Source organism: Lynx rufus, unplaced genomic scaffold, assembly GCF_022079265.1.
Source record: "Lynx rufus isolate CCGP_SWC_20201006 ecotype Redwood Valley unplaced genomic scaffold, mLynRuf1.p SCAF_24, whole genome shotgun sequence".
In the NCBI taxonomy this organism is placed as follows: domain Eukaryota; kingdom Metazoa; phylum Chordata; class Mammalia; order Carnivora; family Felidae; genus Lynx; species Lynx rufus.
In genome coordinates this window covers 8,417,536-8,440,675 of record NW_025814839.1, presented here as the reverse complement: position 1 = coordinate 8,440,675, position 23,140 = coordinate 8,417,536, and the positions used below count along the sequence as shown (strand labels likewise).

At 59.0% G+C, this 23,140-nt stretch overlaps 1 protein-coding gene across 1 annotated transcript in view; it reads left to right on the top strand.

Annotated features, from left to right (window-relative positions):
• Nucleotides 1-19,725, top strand: part of TESC (tescalcin) — a 51,437-nt gene extending 31,712 nt beyond the window's left edge. The window contains exons 3-8 of the mRNA XM_047088158.1: nt 7,519-7,599; nt 11,819-11,958; nt 13,536-13,597; nt 13,700-13,807; nt 17,530-17,577; nt 19,454-19,725. Coding sequence (XP_046944114.1) covers nt 7,519-7,599; nt 11,819-11,958; nt 13,536-13,597; nt 13,700-13,807; nt 17,530-17,577; nt 19,454-19,531 — 517 coding nt within the window. The 3' untranslated portion in view covers nt 19,532-19,725. The remainder of the gene's footprint in view (nt 1-7,518; nt 7,600-11,818; nt 11,959-13,535; nt 13,598-13,699; nt 13,808-17,529; nt 17,578-19,453) is intronic.
• Nucleotides 19,726-23,140: the final 3,415 nt, after the last annotated feature.

Genomic DNA, 23,140 nt, shown 5'->3' with positions numbered 1-23,140 from the left:
TGGGGGTGCGGGGAGGGAGGACCGGAGAGGGAACTAGCATGCACACAAGTTCATTATATGTATTCTTTAGGTTTTTTTTTAGTGTTTGTTTATTTTTGAGAGAAAAAGAGCATGAATGGGGGAGAGAGGGAGACACAATCCAAAGCAGGCTCCAGGCTCTGAGCTGTCAGCACAAAACCCACCGCGGGGCTTGAACTTACAAAGAGTGAAATCATGAGCTGAGCGGAAGTCGGATGCTTAACCGACTGAGCCACCCACGCGTCCCGCAAGCTCATCACATGTGAGATGAGGGAAGGAAACAGGACGGGGAGGGTGCGTGTCTTGGGACCGTGGTGGGAGAAGGACCTTGGGGTCGGTGGCCACGTTTGGACTAGAACAGAAGGGACAGAAGGAGCTCTGTGTGATGACAAGAGGGAAGGGGCGCCAGACAGAGGCAGTGGCAGACCCCTGTGCGAGGGGCCTTCGTCCCTACCTCCCTCCTGACCTGTCAGCCTCCTGCATCCCCCGGCAGCACTCACCCCTGCTTTGTCAAGTTAAAGGTCTGCTCACAGTCAGGTGCATACATAGGAGCCCCAGCTGCCGTTAGCTGAGGGCTGGCATGTGCCGGGCACGGGGCTGTTCCTGCTGTTCCTGCCTCGGAGCTCTAGAACGCACTCATGACCTGCTTTCTAGAATGCTTTTCTCCAGAGCGGGGTTTCTATTGGTACTTGGGGCTGGAGAATGTGTGTGGGGGCAGGGGCGTTCTGTGCATGGTAGGGTGTAGAGCACATTCTGGGACCCCCTCCCCCACCGGGTGACTCCCGAAAAGGTCCCCAGACATGGCCCCGTGTTCCCTGGGGGTTTGAGAACTCGCCACCCTCTGCTCTCTGCCATGTGTCACCTTTCCTGGTCACCCCACTGAGACTTTATCCGATTCCCTGGGGTCTCTGTCCTGTCTCTGCTTGGTGTGCTTGCAAAGTGCTCATTGCTGCCCGAGACAGGTCATTTTCCCTCTGTCTCATTTCCCCTGCTGGAATCCCAGGAGGGGTGATGTCTGTCCCACTCACCGCTGAAGCCAGCACCTGGAAGGTCCCTGTGATCAGCACATGGCAGGTGTTGAGAGGACAGCTGGGTACGGGCCTGGAGCAGATACAGGAGAAGTTGAGAAAGCGTGTGGTGGGGAAGGGTGACGTTGGTGACACTGCCCCAGTCACTGAAAGAGGCATTTGCCTGGTGGCAAGGGGACCAGGGCTTTTTCTCTGTGTGTGTGTGTGTGTGTGTGTGTGTGTATACACATACATACACACACACACACACATATTTAGTGTTTATTTTGAGAGTAAGAATGTGTGTGTACATGAGCTGGGGAAGGGCAGAGAGAGAGAAAGAGAGGGTAGGAGAGGAACTCCCAAGCAGGCTGCACAGTGTGCAGAGCCTGATGCAGGGCTCAATCCCACGAACTGCAAGATCATGACCTGAGCCGAAGTCAAGAGTTGGACGCTTAACCGACTGAGCCACCCAGGTGCTCCCGTGCCAGATCTTTCGTGCAAAGGCACGTGGACGGGAGAAACGCCTGGCACGGTTAGGGAATTCCTAGCGTTTCTTAAACGTTAACCTTCATGCGAGTTCCCCGGGGATCACGTTAAAATGCAGGCTCTGATTCCGGGCCAGCTAAGGGCTCTGTGTGTCACACACCAAGTGAGACTGATGCTCCTGGTCCAGGGACGACACTTTGAGCTGCTCAGCATTGCCCGGGGAGACGCGCAGTTAGTGACTCTTGGTTCCTCCTTTGTGAGTCCCCATGGGTCCCCAGTTTCCCCAGGGTGGGGCCTCCAGGAGAGTCGGGCAGGCAGCCCCCGCGGTAGAGACCCTTCTCCGATGGGCCGGTGAGAGCAGGGAGGCTGGAGTTCCAGGCAGGGAGCCGTTGGGGCCTCGCTGGGTCTTCAGCTCCCGGTGGGTCAGGCCCGGTGGGGGCTGAGGATGACCAAGCCGGCAGAGGGCCCGGCAGAGAAGCTGGCCCTCAGAGCTGCCGGAAACCGGCCCCCACGACGAGGCTTGCGGAGGAGCCCCTCCTTGGTGGTTGCTCAGTCTTTCCTTCCCTTGCAGGCTGGACGCTTGTCTTGCCTTCTTTCTGGGTCCCGGATGGGGCCTCTCGGGGCTGGGTGGGGGCAGATCCCCAACCAAGATTTCAGTTGTGTGCTCTCTTTCAAGTAAAACCGTGCAACCCAGAGGAAGTAGCAAGTGTGAGGAAGCGCACAGGGCGGTTAGAGCCGGATTCAGAGCTGTCCTCCTAGCTGTGGGGCTGTGGCCTCCTCACTTGGCCTCCCTGGGCCTCCTTTTCTCACCTGCACGATGGGGACTGTGGGTGTGTGGGGCGGATCAAACGTGGCGGTGTTTGCAAAGCACTTAGCGCAGCCTGGCCCTGGGAAAGCCCTCAGGATGCGGGCGAGGGGGGTGCAGGGAACCCTTAAACCCCGGGGTTCGATCCCCCACCCCACCCAGAGGAGGTGTGCCAGTTGTGTGCCCCTGGGGTCTCCGTGGGGGACCCCTCCCCGCTGGTCACAGGGGCCCCATGGCCGGACCCCCCGGTCACCGCCTATCAGCTGTGGCCCCAGAGCCCTGGGCTTGGGTGGAGCAGAGCCCTTCCCGGGCTGCAGCCTGGGCCCGACACCTTCAGCTGAGCCGGTTCTACCAGCCCAGTGGGCACCTGGCGGTGGGGGTGGGGGAGGAAGGAAAACAAGACCGAAACTGGCGTTTATGGGACATTAAACTGCGGTCAGCCTCTCCCAGGCTCCTCTGGACTCGAGGCCCGCAATCGACTCGTTCAAAAAGGAGGTTGGCAAATATCCGGGAGTGTCCCCGAGACCGGCAGCCAGGACCGAAGTCTTGCTAGCATCTGCTCCCTGGGGATTCTGAGTGCTGCCTGTCTCTTTTCTTTGCCACAAGACAGTTCTTTAGCTCTCTGCCTCAGTTTCCCCCATCTTTAACATGGGGATGAGTGTCTGCCTTGTAGGAGAATAAGGTAAATCTCTTAGAGCACTTAGAGACACCTTGGGAGTAATAGGTTAGTTGGTATTATTATTCTACTTTTAAATACACGCATACGTGTGTGTGTGTGTATACATATATATTTATTTACTTTAAGCTTTTATTCATTTATTTTGAGACCGACAGAGAGCAAGTGGGGGAGGGACAGAGAGAGGGAGAGAGAGAATCCCAAGCAGGCTCCACGCGGTCAGTGAGAAGCCTCACCCAAGAACTGCGAGATCATGACCTGAGCCGAAACCAAGAGTCGGAGGCTTAACCAACTGAGTCACCCAGGCATCCCTATTATTCTCATTTTAAAATTAAGAGCTCGCTGTGTGTCAGGCAATGTCCTAAGTACCTTATGTGTGTTTATCGGATTTAGTAATTTCGTTAACCCCATGATACTGCCTAGGCATTCCCATGATCCCCATTTCACACAGGAGAAATCGAGGCTCTGAGATGTGGAGAGGCTCACCCAAGATGATGGGCCTGGTGAGGAGCAGATCCTGAACCAGACCCCGGGTACACTTGATTTCACATTCCCTTTGCCGTGGGCGGTGCTAGGTGTTCACCAAATTCACAGATGAAGAAACTGAGGCATGGGGCATCAGTACGGTGACCGTGTGAGGGAGAGCTGAGATTTGAGGGGGAATCCAGCAGGCACCCATGGAGAGAGGGAGCAAGGGCAGCTGGGCTTCTGAGACACCTGCACAGACCCGCCAAAGGCTGTGATGCCAGGACCCAGGATACTGCCCTCGTCCGAGTCCGAGTATCTGCCTCACCTCCTCTGCTGTCAGTGGGAGGTCAGCCTTCTTTTCTTATTACCATTCTTCTGTAGACACTGGTCAGGCTCTGTGAGGTCCTTCTTCCCTCTATCCTGCCTCCTTCCAGAGTCAGCATAGGCCCGGGTTTCTCCCAACCCCCTAGAACCCGCAGTTTCCCTGTCGATGGTCTCTGTTCCCTTCCGGGGAATTAACCAGATCCATTTCCCGGGTGTGTCCCCCAGTACGCTCCTTCCAGCAGCTCTGAGGGACAGCTCCTCTGGTAGCCCATTCCCGAGCTCAGCAAGCCACAGCTGGGGGTTGATGGTCTCCAAGGATCCAAGGGGGGAAGTCCTGGGAGCAGCTGAAAGGTCTGGGCACCTGGGAGGGGAACTGAGTCTGGTGCCAGCCAGGTGCTCAGGACAGAATGAACCGGGAGGCGAGCCCCGCCCGTGCTCGCCACCCCTTCCACTCCGCTCCCTGAGCACCTGTGATGCCCCCAGCCATACGAGGTTGGGAATGTGGGGCTGTGGGAATGAGAGTCCCTGTCCCCGTGCTGCATGCGCTCGGGCGTGTGAAGGCTTCCGTCTGTGGCATCTGTGTGCCTGCTTTACAGATGAGGAAACTGAGGCTGAGGAGGAATTAGCCGTGACCCTCTGGCCAACGAAAGCCAGAGGGGGCCTGGGGTCTCGTGTTACTAACTCGCCACGGAGCAGCTGGTTGCTGCTTTCCCATTCTCCCAGAATTCTCTCTCCGGCTCCACGTGGCCCCTTTGACTTGACTTGTTCCCATGCGGGGTCTCTGGGCATTCTGTCTCTTGTCTCCAGTTGGGTATGATGTGCACAGACAAAAGCAGAAATGTGTCGGGTCACAGAGAGGGACTTTCATGGATTGAACATACCCGTGACCGACACCCGGATCGAGAGCAGAACATTCTCAGCCTCAAAGCCTCCCCATGGCCCCTCCTGGTCACCCTCCCCGAAAGCAGTTGACCTGTATCCTGACTTGGAGTTGTAGGGCTTAGGGTTGGTACCTTTTGTTCTTTATGTAAATACAGTCACAGTGCAGTGGTTCTTTGCTTTTTGGTTTTTAGATGTATTTCCGGGGATTTTTTAAAAATGCAGTACTGAGATATAATGCACGTTATTGTACAGTTTACCCATTTAAAGTACGTAATTAGGAGTGCCTGGGTGGCTTGGTTGAGCTTCCAACTTTGGTTCAGGTCATGATCTCATGGTTCATGGGTTCGAGCCCTGCATCAGGCTCTGTGCTGACAGCTCGGAGCCTGGAGCCTGCCCCGGGTTCTGTGTCTCCCCTTCTCTCCCTGCCCCTCCCCTGCTCACACTCTGTCTCTCTCTGAGAATAAACATTTAAAAGAATTTTAAAAAGTATATTAAAAGAAAGTATGCAATCAATTTGAGGACATTTCTGTCACCACCCCCCAAAGAAACCCTGTACTAATTAGCCATCAACCCCTCTAGGACCCTACCCCTGGCAACCAGTCGTCTTCTTTCAGTCCCTATGGATTTATCTCTTCCAGTCACCAAGTATAAATGGGTCCTCTCATACGTGGCCCTTTTGAGCCAGGCTGCTCCTTTTCCTTTTCCTTTTCCTTTCCTTCTTTTCTTTTCTTTTTTTTTTATGTTTAATTACTTTTGAGAGAGAGAGAAAAAACACACACACACACACACACACACACACACAAGTGAGGGAGGGGCAGAGAGAGAGGGAGACACAGAATCCGAAGCAGGCTCAGGCTCTGAGCTGTCAGCACCGAGCCGGGTGCGGGGCTCGAACTCACAAACCGCGAGATCCCAGCCTGAGCCAAAATCAAGAGCCGGATGCTCAACTGCTTGCACCAGCCAAGCATCCCGTGCCTGGCTTCCTTCACTTAGTGCCATGTCTTCAAGGTTGGTCTACATCGTAGCATGTATCCGTACTACATTCCTTGTCATGGCCAAATAGTACTCCATCCCCCAGGCGACTGTCCTGAGTGCACCCCTTCTTTGGACCTGGGATCTTAGGAATCTAAAACGCGGGCATCCACTGACACTGGCTCCTGAGTCTGGCCCGGTGCCCCGCCAGCCAGCCCGGCCAGGAGCATCAGGAAAAAGACAGAAAGGAGCGTGGGGGTCGGGGTGGGCTCACGGGGGCAGGGGATTCTGAACGCCAGGACCAGGTCTCCGTTTCCCTCTGGGCCTCAGTCTCCCTATCGGTAGGGTGGGGGCGGGACAGGGGTCAGCCATGTGCTTCGGGAAGCTTCCAACTCAAACCGTGCTTAATTCTCCAGGTATGTGGCACTTCCTCCTTCCCAGCATGGCTTTGTTCTAGTTTTGAGTTCCAGATCTGATGAATGTCCCACACCTGGACATTCTCATTTTAAGTAGCTGCTGTTTCCTCTTCCCTGGCCTGGGGTGCCTCCTTGCTCCCCGGGGTTACCAGCCTGTGCCTTGGGTCCCTTTCAAGGCTACTACTCCTTGAAGTCCATGGAACAGAAGAAAGAGGTGAGTAGGAAGCAGGTTCTGAGAACAGAGGATGGCCTTATGTGGGAAGGTTGGACTGTGGACCCGCAGCCTGTATGACCCAGTGACAGGGTAGCTGGGTTTGAAATTCACCCTCTCCCACCCCAAGCCAGCATCGTTTTTGTTTGTTTGTTTGTTTGTTTCTTGTTTTAAGCATCTTTACAGAAATACAGGTCACATACCATACGTCTTGCCCATTAAAATGTATAATTCCAGGGGTGCCTGGCTGCCTCAGTGCGTAGAGCAGGCGACTCTTGATCTCGGGGTTGTGAGTTCAAGCCCCACGTTGGGTATCGATCACTTAAAAATAAAATCTTAAAAAAGCGTATATAATTCCGTGGCTTTTAGAATCCTTGAAGGTGTGTGTCCAGCCCCACAGTCAATTTCAGAACATTTTGATCATCCTCTAAAGAAACCTTGTACCTTTGCCGTCACTTTCCATCATTCTCCCAGCCCCCGGCAACCACCGGTCTACTTCCTGTCTCTACGGATTTACCCGTTCTAGATGTTTCGTGTAGATGGAATCACACTGTGTAGTCTTTGGCGTCTGGCTGCTTTTACTCAGCACATCTAGTGTTTTCAAGGCTCCTCTGTGTTGCAGCGTGGATCCCTACGTCTCTCCTTTTTATGGCTGGAGAATCGACCGCAATTTATCGACTCATCGGTTCACAGACGCTTGGGAGATTCCCACTTTGTGGCTCTTATGAGTAAGGCTGCTATACCACGCACGTACAAGTCTTTACGTGGATGCGTGTTTTCATTGCTCTTGGCCGTATATCTAGGAGTGGAATTGCTGGGGCATGCGGTAACTCTCCATGCCACCCACTGAGGACTCGTCAGACTATCTTCTGGTGTCCAGGCCACCATTCTGCTGCCCCAATTCCAGAATGGCCCAACCAGGGTCTCCTTACCTGGGGGTCTGTGATGGGCCTCCGGTGGTCTCCGAGTCCTTGGGGTGGGGTGCACATCTCGTGTCTCTGTGTCTTTCTGAGGGTGAACGTCGAGGACACGTAACATCTTTGAGCCTCCGAATCCTCCCAGCTCCTGCCAGTCAAAGGTTAGAGTGGGGGCAGATCAATGCAGCACATTCCAGTCTCATCTCTGGACTCTTCTTGTGGGATTGGCTCAGGATTAAAAATACAGCCCGATAAGTGGTGGACCTGCCATCTGACATTTGATTTTTTTCCCCCCTCTTTCTTTTCCTGGTGCTTCTCCTTCCTGGAACTCAGCAAAGAGAACTTCAACAATGTTCCTGACCTGGAGCTCAACCCGATCCGCTCCAAAATCGTCCGTGCCTTCTTCGACAACAGGTGGGCCCTTGTCCCTGAACCGGCCCAATGGCAGATGACTTTGGCCTTGAGGGAGTGTTTTCCCTTTGTACCTTCTTATGGTGTTGTGTGCTGTGAATGTCTCCTTAAGCCATTGAGCAGAGGAGGGGGTTGCTTTGAGTAGGAGTTATGAGCACAGCTTGGGGTCAGAGAACTCTGGCTCGTTGACTTTGGGCAGCTCACTCAGTCCCTCTAGGCCTGTGTATTAGTTAGCTATGACTGCGTAACAAATTATCCCAGTACTTAGCAGTTTAAAACAAATACCACCTCACCGTTTCTGTACATGAGGGACCCACGGGCAAACTGTCTGAGTTCTCGGGTTCAAAGGCACTGGGGCTCCAGCAATCTGAAGGCTCGACGGGGGGCGGCTCTGTTTCCAAGCTTACACGTGTGGCTGCCGGCAGGCCCCGCTTCGGGGACCTCCCATCAGTTTTTCTGTGTCCTCTTCATGAGAAGTGAGTCACCAGGGCCTCCCACACGAGGAGAGGGGACCACACGGGGCTGAGTGCCAGGAGGTGGGATCGTTGAGGGTGATTTCAGAGGCTACCTCAGTTTCCTTACCTGTAAGATGGATGTAACGATAGCATCTGCCTCGCAGGATTGCTGACATGTACCAGGTTGGCTATCATTCTGCTCATTGCCCTGACTTACAGGGAAACTGAGGCAGAGGGAGGCGGTGCACCTGGGCCAGTGTCCCAGAGTTGAGGCTCCAAGCAGAGCTCGTATCCTCAACTGTCCAGCGTTGTTGGAGTTGCGAGACCCTCGTGACTGGATGGAGGCTCGCTCTGTCTGAGGCTCTAGCAAGATTCGGGTCGGGTACGCCCTCTCCAGGCTGCCAGGGCCTGTGGGCAAACACACCGGGACCATATGCCTGACAGCCAGTGTCTGCAGAGATGGCCGAGAAACCGGGAGAACCGGCAGAAAGAGGGCAGTGACTTCCGGACAGGTTTCAGGTTTGTGAGCCTGAGCCACTCAGCTCTGGTTCCGCCAGCTGTGCCTCCCTCTCTGGGCCTTCCCTGTTCATGGGGTAGGGGTAGGAGTCCTCAGCTGCCCTGGAGGATGCAGGGCAAGGCCTGAGACAGTGACCAAGAGTTAATGAGGCAAAGCAGAGAGAGGAGGTGTTCTGGGAGGACAGAACTGCAGGTACAAAGGCCCTGCGGCACAAAGTACAGCGAGTGTGTGTGGCAGAAAGGAGGTCTGGCCGGAGCACAGGCCACGCAAGAGGAGAGGGGTGCGGAGGGCAGAGCTGCATCGTGCGGCCTCTCGACCAGTAAGAGGGGTCTTGACCTCAACCTGAGAGCAGCGGCGGGGGCGGGGGGGGGCGCTGATGGGTTTAAGGTGGGGTGTGGAGCGTGGAGCGCACACTCTGGCCGCCGGCGCGTTGTAGGGGCCCGGGAGGGGGCGTCCTGCGGTCCCCCAGGCTGGAGGCAGGGCTGCTGAGGGGAGCCGGAGAGCCGTGGGCAGCTTTGCACCACCGGGGAGGGGATGCCAGAGGACGGAGCAAGAGTTCGGTCTGGGGTTGGAGGTGACGAGCCGGCGCTGAAGGAACCTTCACGCCGGATTGTCCCGTCGCCGGGGGGGACGGCGCACGGTCCGTGGTGGAGGCGGGGCTGGAATTCAGAGCCCCCACCTCCTTGTAACCCTGGTTCTGCGTGAAGGGTCTCGGAGGGAGGCCTCGGTGGGCAGTGAGGCTGACAGGTGGCGGGAGGGGGTGCCGGGGGAGTTGATATGGGTCGGGAGGTCTAGGGCTGGGGTCTAGGGTTGAAAGGTGTCACAGGAAGACGGCAGAGGGTGACCAGAGTCTAGTGGTGCCTGGCACGACAAGGGGGGGGTGGTGAGGATGTGTGCGCGTTGGTTGTCCGCGTGCCTGCCGCGTGTGGGTCTGTAAGGGGACGCTTGTTTCCAAAAGGCTCCGTGCGGACCTGGCCACCTGGGTAGCTGGCCGGGCACCAGGGACCCAGCCTTCCGTGGGGTGGAGCTGGAGGGGCCCGTGTCTCCCGTAGCATGAGGTCCACTGGGGTGGGGAGAGGGTGGTGGCCCTGGAGGGACCAGCAAAGCCGGCTCCCCGGGGCCTGCGGGAGCCAGCCGGGGCCGGGAAGGCGCAGGCTGGTCCTTCATTTCTCCCCACTGCCCTAGCAGGGAGCGTATTCGGACGAGAGAGAGAGGGCACTCCTGGCGTGGGCGAGAATGTTTGGGGGCCTTAAATCTGACCCGAGGTCGCAGCTTGGCTTTCATCCGTCACCCGTGGGAGCTGGGAGCGGCCTCAGGAGCTGGTTTTTCAGCTCTCGGGTGGCATTCAGGTGTCGGCTGAGGGGACGGGGCGTGGGAGCGGGGCGGAGCTGAGGCCTCTGTCCGGCTCGGGGACTGGACTTCGGGGCGGTCAGGGAGAGGCAGGAGGGACAAGCCCCCCCCTTCCTCGGAGGGTCCGGAGTTAGGACGGCTGGCGGAGGGCTGGTGCAGACGCGGTGCTGCCACAGGAGGAAGGAAGTGATGCCAGGCGGTCGGGGGATATTGAGTGTCCAGAAGATAGACATCCGGACAAGCCTCTGGGGACCGGAGTGCGGCAGGAAGGGTTGTCCAGGGCTGGGGTGGCTGGTGAGACCAATACCTGCCTTCCGGGCCTGAGATAGCAGGTGGGGGAGCTGGGGTTACCCTGAGAACCGAGGCCTCTGGACGGCTTCGGGCAGGGGAGCGCTGGGGTCTGATGTGCGTTTTGCAAAAGCCCATGTGGCTGCTCCTGGGGCAGAGCGGGGGAGGGTCCTGCTGGGAATGGCGGGGCTGGGTGGCCATGGCAGGTAGGCGAGTGGGCAGGCAGCCTGGAAGTCTCTGAAGAGGGGACGACTGAGGAAGGGCTCCCCCAGCCTGTCCCCAGAACAGCCTGGACGCTGCAGCTAAGAGCCTGTATATCCCGTAGTTCTTCACTCCTCGTCCTAGAAGTTCCGAGGGGCGTGGTGAAGAAGGACTTTGGAGCGGGGGGGGGGGGGGGGGGGGTTGGGCAGAGACAGAATTTTCTTCGCACGAAATACCACGGTCAGCCTTGCCTCCCAAGACCCTTCAGGAACAGGACTGTGGACGGAGAAGCCGGTCTGGAGGGCGGTGTGAGCAGGGTCCTTCCCCACCTCGAAGGGTTCCATCATACGGGATCCTCGGGAAGTTAAGGGTGAAAAATAGCGTCTGAACTGGGCATCTTCGCAGAAGAGAAGGGAAACTGCCCGTCTGCTGAGCGCCTGCTGTATGCCTGGCACCGGGCCAGCCACGAGGCTGACCCAGCTTGAGCCTCACCTGGAACACGAACCCTTCTTGCCCCTTCTGAAAAGCAGGTCAGCGGCGACCACCTGGAGCCCGCCTTGCTAAAAAAAAAACCCTGAAATTAAGAGTAGACTTTTCACTTTGGTCGTAAAGCGATTACTCAGCCAAGCTGACCACTGTGCTAGAGTTTGAGGCAGCTGATAGACAGCAGGAGTCGGCAAACTTTTTCTGCAAAAGGCCACAGAGTAAATATTTTAGGCTTCGTGGGCCATGCGGTGTCTGTCAGGGCTGCTCAGCTCTGCCTCGGTAGCAGGAAAGCAGCCACAGACAGCAAATGAATGGGCGTGGCTGTGTGCCAATAAAACTTTATTTATAGACGTTGACTTGCAAATTTTATGTGATTTTTACCAAAGTTTGTCATGAAGTGCTGCTACCGTTTCGGGTTTTTTCTCCCCGAAAACCTGTTTGCAACCATGCGAAAACATAAAAGCCCTTCTCTCGGTTCACGGACCGTACAAAAATCGGCAGCAGGCAGGGTTTGGCCCGCGGGCCGCGGTTACCCGCCCTGGATCTGAAGGAAAGGGTCAGTTTGGTGAGTTACTGAGTTGCTTGGTGCCTTGGTTTCCCCACCCTTGAGGGCCCCGCCCTGCGCACTGTAGCACACCCAGGCAGCTCTCCACCCCGGCCTTCACCAACAGCAGTGCAACTGTGTGTCTCCCCCTGCCCCCCTCATGCTGAGCTCGGGGAGGGCAGCACCTCCTCCCCCCCCCCCACCCACCCCCAGCTGCCCCGCACCCCATAAGCAGGTTGCTGGGAAACAGAACCCAAGGCTAGGACGGCCCCCGTGGGCGAGGCGTGTGCCCAGAAGGGCCGAGTTCTCTGAAGCATCGGTGCTCCAAGGGTAAGATCCGGCGTTTAATCCGTCGCTGACTTCCCGTCTCTGCTCCCACAGGAACCTGCGCAAGGGATCCAGTGGCCTGGCTGACGAGATCAACTTTGAGGACTTCCTGACCATCATGTCCTACTTCCGGCCCATCGACACCACCATGGACGAGGAGCAGGTGCAGCTGTGCCGGAAGGAGAAGCTGAGATGTGCGTGAGCATGGCGGCCGCGCCCCTGCGGCAGGCGGTGGGCGAGCATGGAGGGGTGGGTGGGGGGACGCCGGTCCCAGGTTACGGCACCCAGGAAGGCCCCCACTGGCGTTTCTCCTCCCAGGCTGCGCCCTGGCGGCCTCCTCGTGGACACCCCCCAGCAGCTGGTGTTTTGGGGGAATGGCGGGGGGTGGAGTGGGTGACGGGAACAGAGCAAGGACCTGGGCTCCAGTCGGGCCCCTTCCACTAGGCAGACGTGTGGCCTTGAACCAGGACACAGGTGCTGATGGTGAACACAGCCCGTTGTGAGGCTCAGTGAGGTCACATAGGCAGAGACCCTGGCTTCCCTCGTCCTCGAGGCGCCTCAAATGTCAAGTTCATGGGACGAGCCTCTGGCTGATATGTCCTGGAGGAACCCCCCGGGCCTCCGGGCTCTGGAGCGGGGTTGGCTGTGATCCGGGCTGGCCAAGCAGCACAGGGTCCCAGGGTCCCATGCGTCACATGTCCGTCCCCCGTGTGGACTTTCCCACGACTCCTGACATCCCGCCCCCACCCCACCCGAGGCTCAGCCTCATCGGCAGGAACATGTAAACACGGGGACTGGGCTGTATTTAGCTCTGGAATGCAGACGGGAGGGCTGCCGGGAACTTTCCCGGGCTGGGTGGCCCGAGGCCTTCCGACGGCATCCTGGACCGGGGGCAGCCTGGTGGCGGCCCAGCTGCCCACCTGCTCCAAGGGCCAGGTCAGAGGTCGTGGGGGCCCCTGGTTTCCCCTCCCTTCATGGGGCAGCCGTGGGCAAACACGTTAACTTGTCTGAGCTTCGACGGTGCAGTGTGTGAAACGGGCTCAGGGCAGCCTTGCCTCACGGGGTCACGTGTGGATGAGAAGAAATGACGCTTGCCACACGCTGCGTGGCTCAGGGCGTCTGATCCATGCGGGGTCAGGGCCAGGGACTTTGTGAGTTTGAGGGTGAGCCGCTGGGGCAGGGGTTGCCCCCCTTCGGCTCCTGGACTCTTTGGGCTGCCGGATGCTGTGTGATGCCGGTAAAGGAACAAAGGACTGTCACCAAGTGGGATAACCAGAGGAGAGGAGGTGCTGGTGTCCTTTGGGCCCACCAGGGACCGGCTCAGACCAGCCAGGGGTCTGGAACATGGGCAGCGGGGTCCACGACCTGCCGATGGTAGCTGCCTTCTTGGGTCTTGGAGGAAGTGACATTTTGGGATCATGTCGATTTGTCTTCACTTCGACGAGAGTGTCGCATCTGCGCTGACAGTGCAGCCCTCGGGACGCCTCGAAGTGGACGCTGTTGTTGTTGTTACCCTCGTTTTATAGGTGGGAGAGCCGAGGCTCAGAAGTTAGGTCACTTGCCCAAGGTCACCCGCCAGGAAGTAGGCGGTCTGGACCCATGGCCTTTGCCCTTGACCCCTACGGTTGCCGTTTAGGGTTCATTATGGGTGTCTTTTGCTCATTTGGAGGTAGCTTTCTGAGCAGGAAGGTTGGGGGAGCAGGAGGACCCGGGGCTCCCCTCCTGGCTTGTCTGACCAAGCCCTTCTCTCTCCCCCCGCCGCCACCCCCAGTTCTGTTCCACATGTATGACTCGGACAGCGACGGCCGCATCACCCTGGAGGAATATCGAAATGTAAAGTATGCTCCTCTGCCCACGGGCCAGGGCTCCTGGCACCTCCCCGCCCCGTGGCCTGGACGGAGGCCCAAGGTCACCCTGTGTCTACTCGCCCGGCAGGTGGTAGAGGAGCTGCTGTCGGGAAACCCGCACATCGAGAAGGAGTCAGCCCGCTCCATCGCCGACGGGGCCATGATGGAGGCGGCCAGCGTGTGCGTGGGGCAGATGGTGAGCCAGGTCCCCGAGGGGGGCGGTGGGGGATCCAGGTCCCCAGAATCTCCGGTCCCCTCCCCTGCCCCTTGGCTAACTCCCACACCTTGCCCTGCTTGTGGTCCGTGTTTCTGGAAGGCCTGGTGGTACCTGTGCGACTCGCTGCTCTTACCCACTGCTTTTCCGCCCCGGGGAGACCCCTGGAGTGGAGACCCCGCCAGGCAGCCCCCGCAGTGTGTAGCCTCCCACCCCCCCACCAAGCCCTGCTGTCAGCGTGCCACACGCAGTTGACGACGAGTGGCTGGGAGGGCATTTCTGGTCTGGAGAAGGGGTCAGCAGGGCCACCTAGTCTGGGGACCCGTGTGGAGCCAGGAGTCGGGGGCACGTGTAAACGGGACAGAGGAGGGGGGTGCCGGCCTCGGGGCTGGCGACTGTGGAGGGGGAGCCCCTGGCCGGCCCCAGAAGTGATGCGGGGGCCAGAGGCAGGTAGCTGTGGAGGGGGACGTGTGGCTGCCGGGGGCCTGGGGGCAGGGCTGAGGGGGGAGGACAGGCAGGCGGGAGCATTGGAGCCTCCACACACGTGCTCGTTGGGGCTGCGCTGGTAGGAAGCAACTGGGTCATTTCTCAGAGCGCCACGCGGGACAGCCGTCCATGGTGGGGACCGTCCTGTGTGTCGTAGGGTGTTTAGCCGCGTCCCTGGCCTTCACCCACTAGACGTCAGTCACCCCCTCCTAGTCGTGACAACCAAGGGTGTCCCCAGACGTGGCCAGATGTCCCTGGCAGGAGGCCGGGATGGTCCCCAGTGAAGAGCCGTCAACTGGAGGGGCTCAGAAACAGACGGTGAGCCGAGCGGTCGCCGCACTGGGCCCGGCGAGCGGTGGCTGTCGGGCGTGTGGGGCACCCGCAGGTAGGCTCCTCTCCCTGAGCGTGACCGCACGGCATGTGCAGACGTGCGTTGTTTCATAGGTTTTTAGTCCCATTTTACTGGTGGGGAAACTGAGGCCCGAGGACATAAGGAACTTTCTGGAATTGGGGGCAGTGATCTTTACTGTGCCCGCTGGACACACTCTCGTAGGACCGGGTCTAGCCTGGCTAGCCCGGCACAGTGGCTTTGAGCCCCGGGGGACCTTGAGGACAGGACGGGCACCCGACCGTCTCGATGACTGCGTTCCCTGAGGGTTTCGGTGGGTCCCACCGAACCGTCAACCTCCTCACACCTTGTGCTTAAAGCGGCTGTGGCTCTCGATGCCTTTACGGCGTTGGGTTCAGCACGGCCCGAGTGGAGGGGTGTGTTCCTGCCGGAACCTGCTGTCTGTGCCCCCGGCCTGCCATCGAGGGTCCTGGCACGCCCGGGGCCTGCTCCCAGAGGCAGGGGCTGTGGTCATTTTATTGGCCTGCATTTTATCTGTCTGCTTCTGGGGCCCAGGGGGAGGCGTCTGGCTTTGGTGAAACCACCCCCCACTCAGCAGATTAACTGCGGCAGAAAGGGCCGGCGACCTCCGTGGAGAGTGCAGGGATCCCCCTGCCGTGCCGGCGAGCCAAATTCCCATTTGACTTAATTACACTCTCCTCCTCCAAATTGCTCCCCGTCTCGCTCCGGTGGCAACCGGTGACAGTTTCCTTAATTTGCTGCAGTGAAACTGTTGGCAGCTGGCAGCTGCTCATCTGCATAAAAGGCACACGACCTCCGAAGCGGGGCTATTTGAGAGCCCGTGGCTGCCTCCCGGGTGTGTGTCCCGAGCCCCTCTCTCTACTTACGGGTCCTCCGTGTGCTCTGAAAATGTTTTCTCGTGTCAACGTCAGCCGGATAAACGTGAGCTATGCACACGCACGCACAGGGCGAGGGCCGGCCGCGCGGTTCAATACCATCCGGCCTCCAGGGACGCCGAGCGTTCCAGCCTGTGCAGCCCACCGAAGCCAGCCGATCCATCGCCCCGCGTTAATGGACTTCCAGAGCCGGTTATTGATCGGAGCAGTGCTTTCTTCCCAGAGTGCTTTCTCTGGACGGTCTTGTGGCTTGAGGGTGGGGCTGCTTGGCTGGGGTCTCAGCTTGGGTTTCCCCCCCTCCCCGCCCCCGCCCAGGATACAGAGCCTGGTCTATAATTAGCTCCCCTCGGCTGCCCCAGGGGACCTGGGGGTTGCCTTCAGAGAGAGGGCACCCACCTCTCCCTGCGCCCCTGGGCGGGAGGAGCAGGGAGCCCCAGGGACCTGCCCGGGGATTGGAGAACTGGTCACATTTACAAAATTAAGACGTATATATAGATTTGTTTTCTGTGTTAAAAACAAGTGTAAAGAAACCCCAGAGGGTGAAGAATCCTATCAGACACTGGGAGTCAGCCGTGCTACTCCCAGCTGGACAGACAGGTGGCCTTGCCTCCTTATCTGGCCTTATCTGTAAAATGGGACTAAGAACAGAGCCCAAATAGCAGACACTGAGTGCCTGCTATTTAATACACATCAGAACAACTCCAGGGGCGCCTGAGGGGCTGAGTCGGTTAAGCATCCAACTTCGGCTCAGGTCATGATCTTGCGGTTCGTGAGTTCGAGCCCGGCGTCGGGCTCTGTGCTGACAGCTCAGGGCCTGGAACCTGCGTCTGATTCTGTGTCTCCCTCTCTCTCTGCCTCCCTCCTCCCCCGCCCGCCACCACTCACGCTCTCTCTCTCTCAAAAATAAATAGAACATTAAAAAGGTTAAAAAAAAATTGCAGAGAGGTATAGGAAGAGAGGTGAATTCTCCGTGCCCTTCTCCCCCTCAACCACTCCTCCCTAGAGGGAAGCATCCTTGCTGGAGTTTATTTTCCAACACACACCGACGTACACGTGTGTCTTTTATTTTTGACGTGCACACGATGGAACTGACCGGACTCCTTTGCCTCTGCTGACCCCACACGTCCCCAGGGCAGATGGCGACAGTCTGGTTAGCGATACAGGAAGAAATTGGAATGCGTGCACGGATCTGCAGACCTCTTTCTGCGTGTTTGTTTTTTTCCACTATGTATCTTGGAGCCTTTTCCCTATCTGCATGTAGGGATCGACCCCTTCTTAATGGATGCTTGGTAATCAATAGCATGGAGGACCACGATTTATTTAGCCGGTCTTCTGTTGACGGACATGGGACGGCAGCCGGGCTTTCGGTCACAAAGAGTGCTGCAGGCAGGGGTGAGGTCTGGGGAGACTTGGTGTGCCAGAGCCCGAGATAGTCGTACGAGGGGCAGGAGCCCCACCTCTGGTCTCATGAGGTCATGTGTGCCCAGAGCAGGAAGGACACAGGTGGAGACTGGCACTGGCCATGACTAGGTGGGTGAGAGGCCCGGCGGGCAGGCATTATCATGGTGACTCACTGGGCGAGAGGGGTGGGCCGCACGGGCCGGCCCTTTACCCCCCTTGCCCCAGTGGTCCGTGAGCTCAGAGGGTCAGTGCGGGCATGGTGACGCAGGACCGGGAGATGGCAGCAGGGTGGCTGGGGGGAAGGGGAGCCCGTGCCTCTGTGCCCACCGCCTTCCTTTCCACCCTCACCCACCAGGTTCTCCCTGGGGGCCTTGGATGGGGCCCTGGTCAGCCCGCACCCTCCCTTCCAGTCCGAGTTGGAATTCAGAGGGACTGGCTTCCGGCTGGAAGCAGCAGGTCCGGAGGGACCCCTGCTTCTCGTGACTGAATGGGCCCGACCATCTGCGTCCCGGGGTGGGGGGATGGGGGTCTCCCGGGGGAGGCCGCTCACTCCGCGTGTGCTCTGTCCCCAGGAGCCTGACCAGGTGTACGAGGGGATCACCTTCGACGACTTCCTGAAGGTGGGTGTCTAGGAGCAGAGGTGGGGGCTGAGGGGGGTTCCTGCCCGCTGGGCAGGAGGAGACTGGCACCTCTGTGGAAAGGGGGCACGCACGGCTGTACTTATTTTTATCGGGAGGACAACAGTCGCACGTGGTCGGAGCGACCGGAGCCATACAAAAGGGCCGCAACGATACCGTTTCTCCCCCACAAGTCCCCGGTCCCCATGTCAGAAGCGTCACTGCTGACAGTTGGAACCGGGTTCTGGAATGTTCTATGCCTGCGAGTCACATAGTGGAGTCAGCGGTGTGGAGTTTAGCCCCTCGCTTCTCCCGTGCCTTGGACATAGCTGCCCATTCTCCCGGCCCCCACGGGTGGACACCAGGCCCCTGCCGTCACAAACGTGCTCCGAGGTTGGGAACTGGGACCCCCTCACTGCTCGGACTGGCAGGTGCCCGGCGGAGGGAGATGAACCCGCCTGCCCTGTGCCTGGTGCCGAGTGCCCCGACAGCGGGCCACCAGGCTCATTCTGGGATTAGGACAGGAGGTCAGGGGAACGCGACCCAGAGGTCCCAGCCCAGTCTGCCGCGCCAGCCTCTGACCCGACTGAGGGCGCTGATGGGCCCGGGCCTGGAGCCGGGCCGGGACTTGGGCGGTCACGGCCCCGCGGAGCCCGGGGGCAGCTCGATGGGCACTCCGCCCGGGCTGCGCTCCTAACCTGGCCAGTCAGCCGCCAGCTCTGCGGGAAGGGGGCTGTGAGACCCAGCTTCTTCCCCGGAAGGCTCCCCCTGCCCCCCACCCGAGGCCTCCAGGGTTCCCCAAGCCCGTCCCCACCCCGTGGGGGCCCTTCCTGACCGGCTGGCCCCTCCCCTCCCCTGCGCCTTGCCGGTGACCCTGTTCCCACCTGGCATTTAGCAGAAAGCACCCCGGGTGCCCCACTACCTTCCCCAGGAACCGGGTCTGTTTTCTCTGCCCCCTCCCGGCACCACACCAAGAACAGGTGCAGGATCCCAGGAAGCAGCTTGGGTGCCGGCAGGACTCTGACTGCAGCCTGGTGGCAGGCCCTGGAGATGCTGCAGGCGACAGCTTGAGTGTTAGAAGTTCTCACAAGCGGGGAGGCCGAGCCAGGTCTGGCCGTTTCTCCGTCTGCGGCCCTCTTGCCCCCCCCCACCCCCCCCGCCGAGTGGCCAGAGAGCTGGCAAGCGCAGTCCTGGGAGTGGGGGGGGCTCGTAGCGTGGCAGTTCGGGTCAGATGTCCCCCGGGGCCGTGGCCAGGGTGGACTGCCACGGCAGAACCCGTGCCAGGTACGTGCCTGTGGACATCTTTGCCCTTCCCGGGCGTGAGCTTGTCTACGTAGAACCCAGGTGGCTTATCCCAGGGAGGCTATGAACACCAAACTGTCGTGACCTTTTAATTAGCGAGGATGGCTTAATGAAACGGTGCGACTAACGCACAGCGCTTAATAGTTTACAGAATGTTTCCACGGATGATCCCCTCTGAGCCCCCGACATCGCGTGACTTAACGTGGGCAGTGCAGGTGGTGGTCCCGGCGTGGTGCTGATGAAGAGGTTTACTGGGGTTAAGGAACTTGCATGAAAATCACAGAGCCTGAAGTGTGGTGGGTGGGACGGGAATGACTTGGAGCGAAGAGCTTGGATTCAGCACTTAATGACAACTTGCTGTGACAGCATCAGAAAGGATCCACGCGTCAGAGCCAAATTAACCCGCAGAAAGGCAGGTGGAAGGTTCTTTCCCTCGCTTGGCTCACAGCCTTGAAAGCGGCCCTCTGGTTGTCACCTGTCCTGGTGGAGGGGAGGGCGGGGACGCGGGCGGGGACGTGGGCCCGGTGGCGGTGGCGGCAGGGACGTGCGCTCAGTGCTGCTGCTCTGTCCGTTCCAGATCTGGCAGGGAATAGACATCGAGACCAAGATGCACGTCCGCTTCCTCAATATGGAAACCATCGCCCTTTGCCACTGACCTGCAGGCATCCCCGCCCCCCCGGAAGCCGCACCGGGGTCCGCAGCCGCCCTCGGGGCCCGAGGCCACCGGTGTCCTGCTGCAGCTCTCGTAAATAGCCCCCCTCTGCCGTCCTGTTTTCCCGAGGGTGTGGTATGTGGGACTACTCTGTTTTTATCTCTAATAAAAAAGAAGACGGTTGGTTTGTTAATGAACATGGCTCCTGTCTGTTCCCCACGTCCACTCGGTGGCCTGGCCACCTGGTGGCACGAGGCTGAACAGGACAGCTGATTTTCAAAGGCTGGTTTGGAAAAGGGGAGTTTTGGGTTTTTTCCCCCAGACCTTTCCTGGTGTATTTTGGGTGCAAGGTTTGCTCCTTTGCGTGAGTGCCGGGCGGTAATTAGTAAGACGAGGCAGCTCCTCGTGCCGTGGTGGCCGGGACGCAGGCGGTGTGGTTTCCTTGGTATTGTGACTGAGCATCTAGGCCAGAGGAGATCAGGGGGACCTGCGGTGATGTGCCCAAGCCCGCCGACGGTACCCGGGGCACTGGACTCCGGGCCTGGCTGCCGAGGTCGGGCTGGGTGCGTCCACACCCTCCCAGGCTGGCATGTGGCAGTCCCCAGTGGTGGCGGCAGCAGGGGAGGGGACTGTCCCCGGTGAGTGGCTCCCACAGCTCCAAGGTCACCTTCTGACTCAGGGGTGAGCTGCGCTAGGGGCGGGGAGATGAAGGTTGTCCATCCGGTTGGTGGCTATGGCCGGTGGGTCAGCAGAGGCCGGCACGGGCTGAACGCTCCCGGTTGGTGCTCGGTGGGGCCAGCACGGCCGTTGCTGTGATCGCTCATCGCTGGCGGCGTCCCGGGCCCCCTTGCTTGGCTCCTGCCGTCCACACTCACTGGGAGGTCCCTTTCCAGCCTTCCAAGAAAGTTCCGGGAACCGAGAACAGCCGTTATTGGCCTTCTCGCACTTCCGGAGCTTTGTTACTAAGCGTGTTTTAGCTAACACCTGTGCATGGGGGTTCAGAATTGAAAAGGCGCAGGAAGGCACAGCACACGGCCCTTCTCCCGTGCCGGCGGGCCCCGGCTTGCCCTTCCCCGAGGCAGTCAGGTCAGCCTTTTTCTTTGACATCTTTCCGGGGCTGTTTCTGCAGACGTAAGCAGGTACGTTGCCGAGGATGAGCTGAATGTTGGTATTTAAGTGAAAAGTTGAAACAGAGCGGTGAGGCAGGGTGGAGGGGGACTGTGTGGACGGAGCACCGTGTGCAGGGCAGGAGTCCCGAGGCTGGCACACCGTGGCGGTGGCGGTTTGGGAAGCGCGCGCATCCTTCTGGTGACGCTTAGGACCTTGGAGGTGAGAGCAGACGCCTCTTGGAGGTGAGGCAGTAAGGGCATAACTGGGCCGCCTGGGGCCCCGGACCCGGGGCCTGAGGGATGCTGGCCTGCGGTGCGAGCCGTGGCCTCCTCTCTCCCTCCCGGGCCCTGGTGGATGGCAGGGAGGCCACATGGCCCCAGCCGTGGGGAAGTAGAGAGCGGTCTGAAGTCACTTCCAGAGCTCGGCTGTTTAGACTAGCGCTTACTCAACAAGTGTTTTGACATTTCCTAAGCGGTAGGTCTGCGGGGAAGGCAGAGGCCTGGCTTCCTGCCCTCAGGGTACCAGCCACCTGGTGGGACCCTGAACTGTGTTTCCTGGAGCAGGAGTGGGACGTGAGCTGCCTCATCTCACTGCTGCCCCTAGGGACCGTCTTGCTCACGTCCTTGGCTTTCCAGGCTGCCCTCGGAGACGGTCTCAAGTCCCTGGCATGGCCTGGTGTGCTGGAATCTGGCACTCTCCCGGAAGCATCTCGGCCCGGTGACCCCCTGCAGCCTCGCAGAGGCCCCCCCCCCTCCCCGCCCCCCACGGTGCCTTTGAGCAGCGGGATGGCTGGCGTGGCCACCGTCGGCCTGGACTTTCTGGGGCTCCCCCAATTTGCTTCGATTTTGTGCTTCTCAACAAAGGCAGTTCGTTAATGTGAAGTGTTGCTAGACACCGTTTCCCATCAGCCCCTGTGCCCTGAGTTTTAGTTTGGGAGAGGTGGCCACTGTGGGCACACATCAAACGTTTTCATCTGTTCGGACCGCTGAGGGCCAGCCTAACGTCTTTGAAGCTTTGGGCCCCGGCTTACCTAAACAGCTAATTAAAAGGAGATTTATTCACCATGAGCCCAGTCCATGCTGCTCAAAAGAAAGCTAATTTGTTCCCAGTCACTGAGGGTGTCACGAAATTGGCAGGGTTAAGGCTTATTTCCACCAGAGCGCGGCCTGCAGAGTTTACCTGGGGCTCCCACCGGCTCCCAGGGTGCCTGTTCGGTCATTTGGGGAGTGATCAGGGTTTCCTAGCAGTGGGTGCAAACCTGCTTCTAGAAAGGGCAGGTTAATTCCCCACAGTCTAGCAGAGGACGCAGGCGGGGCCTCCCATTCCCTCCTGTCACCCGCCGGACCGGCGAGGGTGCCCAGGAAGGGCTTTGTGGCTGCATCGCCCCTGAGCAAGTATGGCTACGTCCCTGGGTCCCTGGATCGGGCGCCTCGTCAGAAGCAAGTGGTGTGTTTGTTTGGAAATCGGTTCTAAAAGAGGCAAGTGGTCGAATCAACAGATACGCTTGTTCAACAGCCTGTCTTCTATCAAGAATTACACCAGTGACTAAAAGGAAGTAGGCAGAAATCAGTGCTAAGGCAAATATTTGGAGGAAGTGAGGTCGTGCTTTGAAGGCTGCAGGAGGTGAGTGGAGACCCAGCAGGGCGAGGGCCCCCTTCTGTTCTTCACCCATCCGCCCGCAGTCGGGTTGAAAGCCGGATCTAGTCCCATGCTGCCGTGTCACCAAGGGGAGAAGTTACCAGAACTCAGCTTTTGGATGTTCAGAGAATCCAGCAATTTGACACAAACGCAGGAGTCTGGTAGCTTCACAAAAGGGCCGCGTAATGGAAATCTAATAGGAGAAGCTCGGGGGAAACATCCGGCAGCCACGTTGACCGTGCATCACGGACCAGGGAATAGCCCAAGATCACAACCACTTCCAAATTTGGCCAAGCACCACCTCGCTGGACTTGCGCAAAACAACTCCATTACCTTCTTGTCCGAGGGACTGGAAAGTTCTTTCTGTGCTCTGCTCAGGGGAGGCAGGTCACGCATGCACCCGAGCCTGCCCCCACCCGCCTGCTGAGGCTGAACCGCAGCACCGGGACCGGCAGTGACTTCCGTGGGCTGACAGAGTTAAAAATACAAGTTGCCTTGGCGAGGGTTTTTGCAAACACCTGCTTTGCAAGCTGTCCTCCCACACGGTGACCTTGGGAAGGCCTTGGAGAGGGGGGAGCCGGAGGAGCCGGGGTTTTTGTCAGCTCTGCCTTTGTCTCTGGGCCTTTCCGGAATCAGGAGGCAAGTGCCAGCGGGGTGTTCGGCGGTGGATGAACTTGGCCCGTGGTGGCTGCCGAGCCTTCTGATTCAACCAAGTCAGCAAGGGACCAGGCTCCACGTTCAGCCCCAGAGCCCCGAGCAGCAGTCAGGGTGAGGGATATGTTGAGCAGCGGCGTCGGTCCCCTCGGTCTTCGAGGGACAGGGACCGTCCTGCCAGTGGGCACGGGAAGGGAAGATGTGACAGGC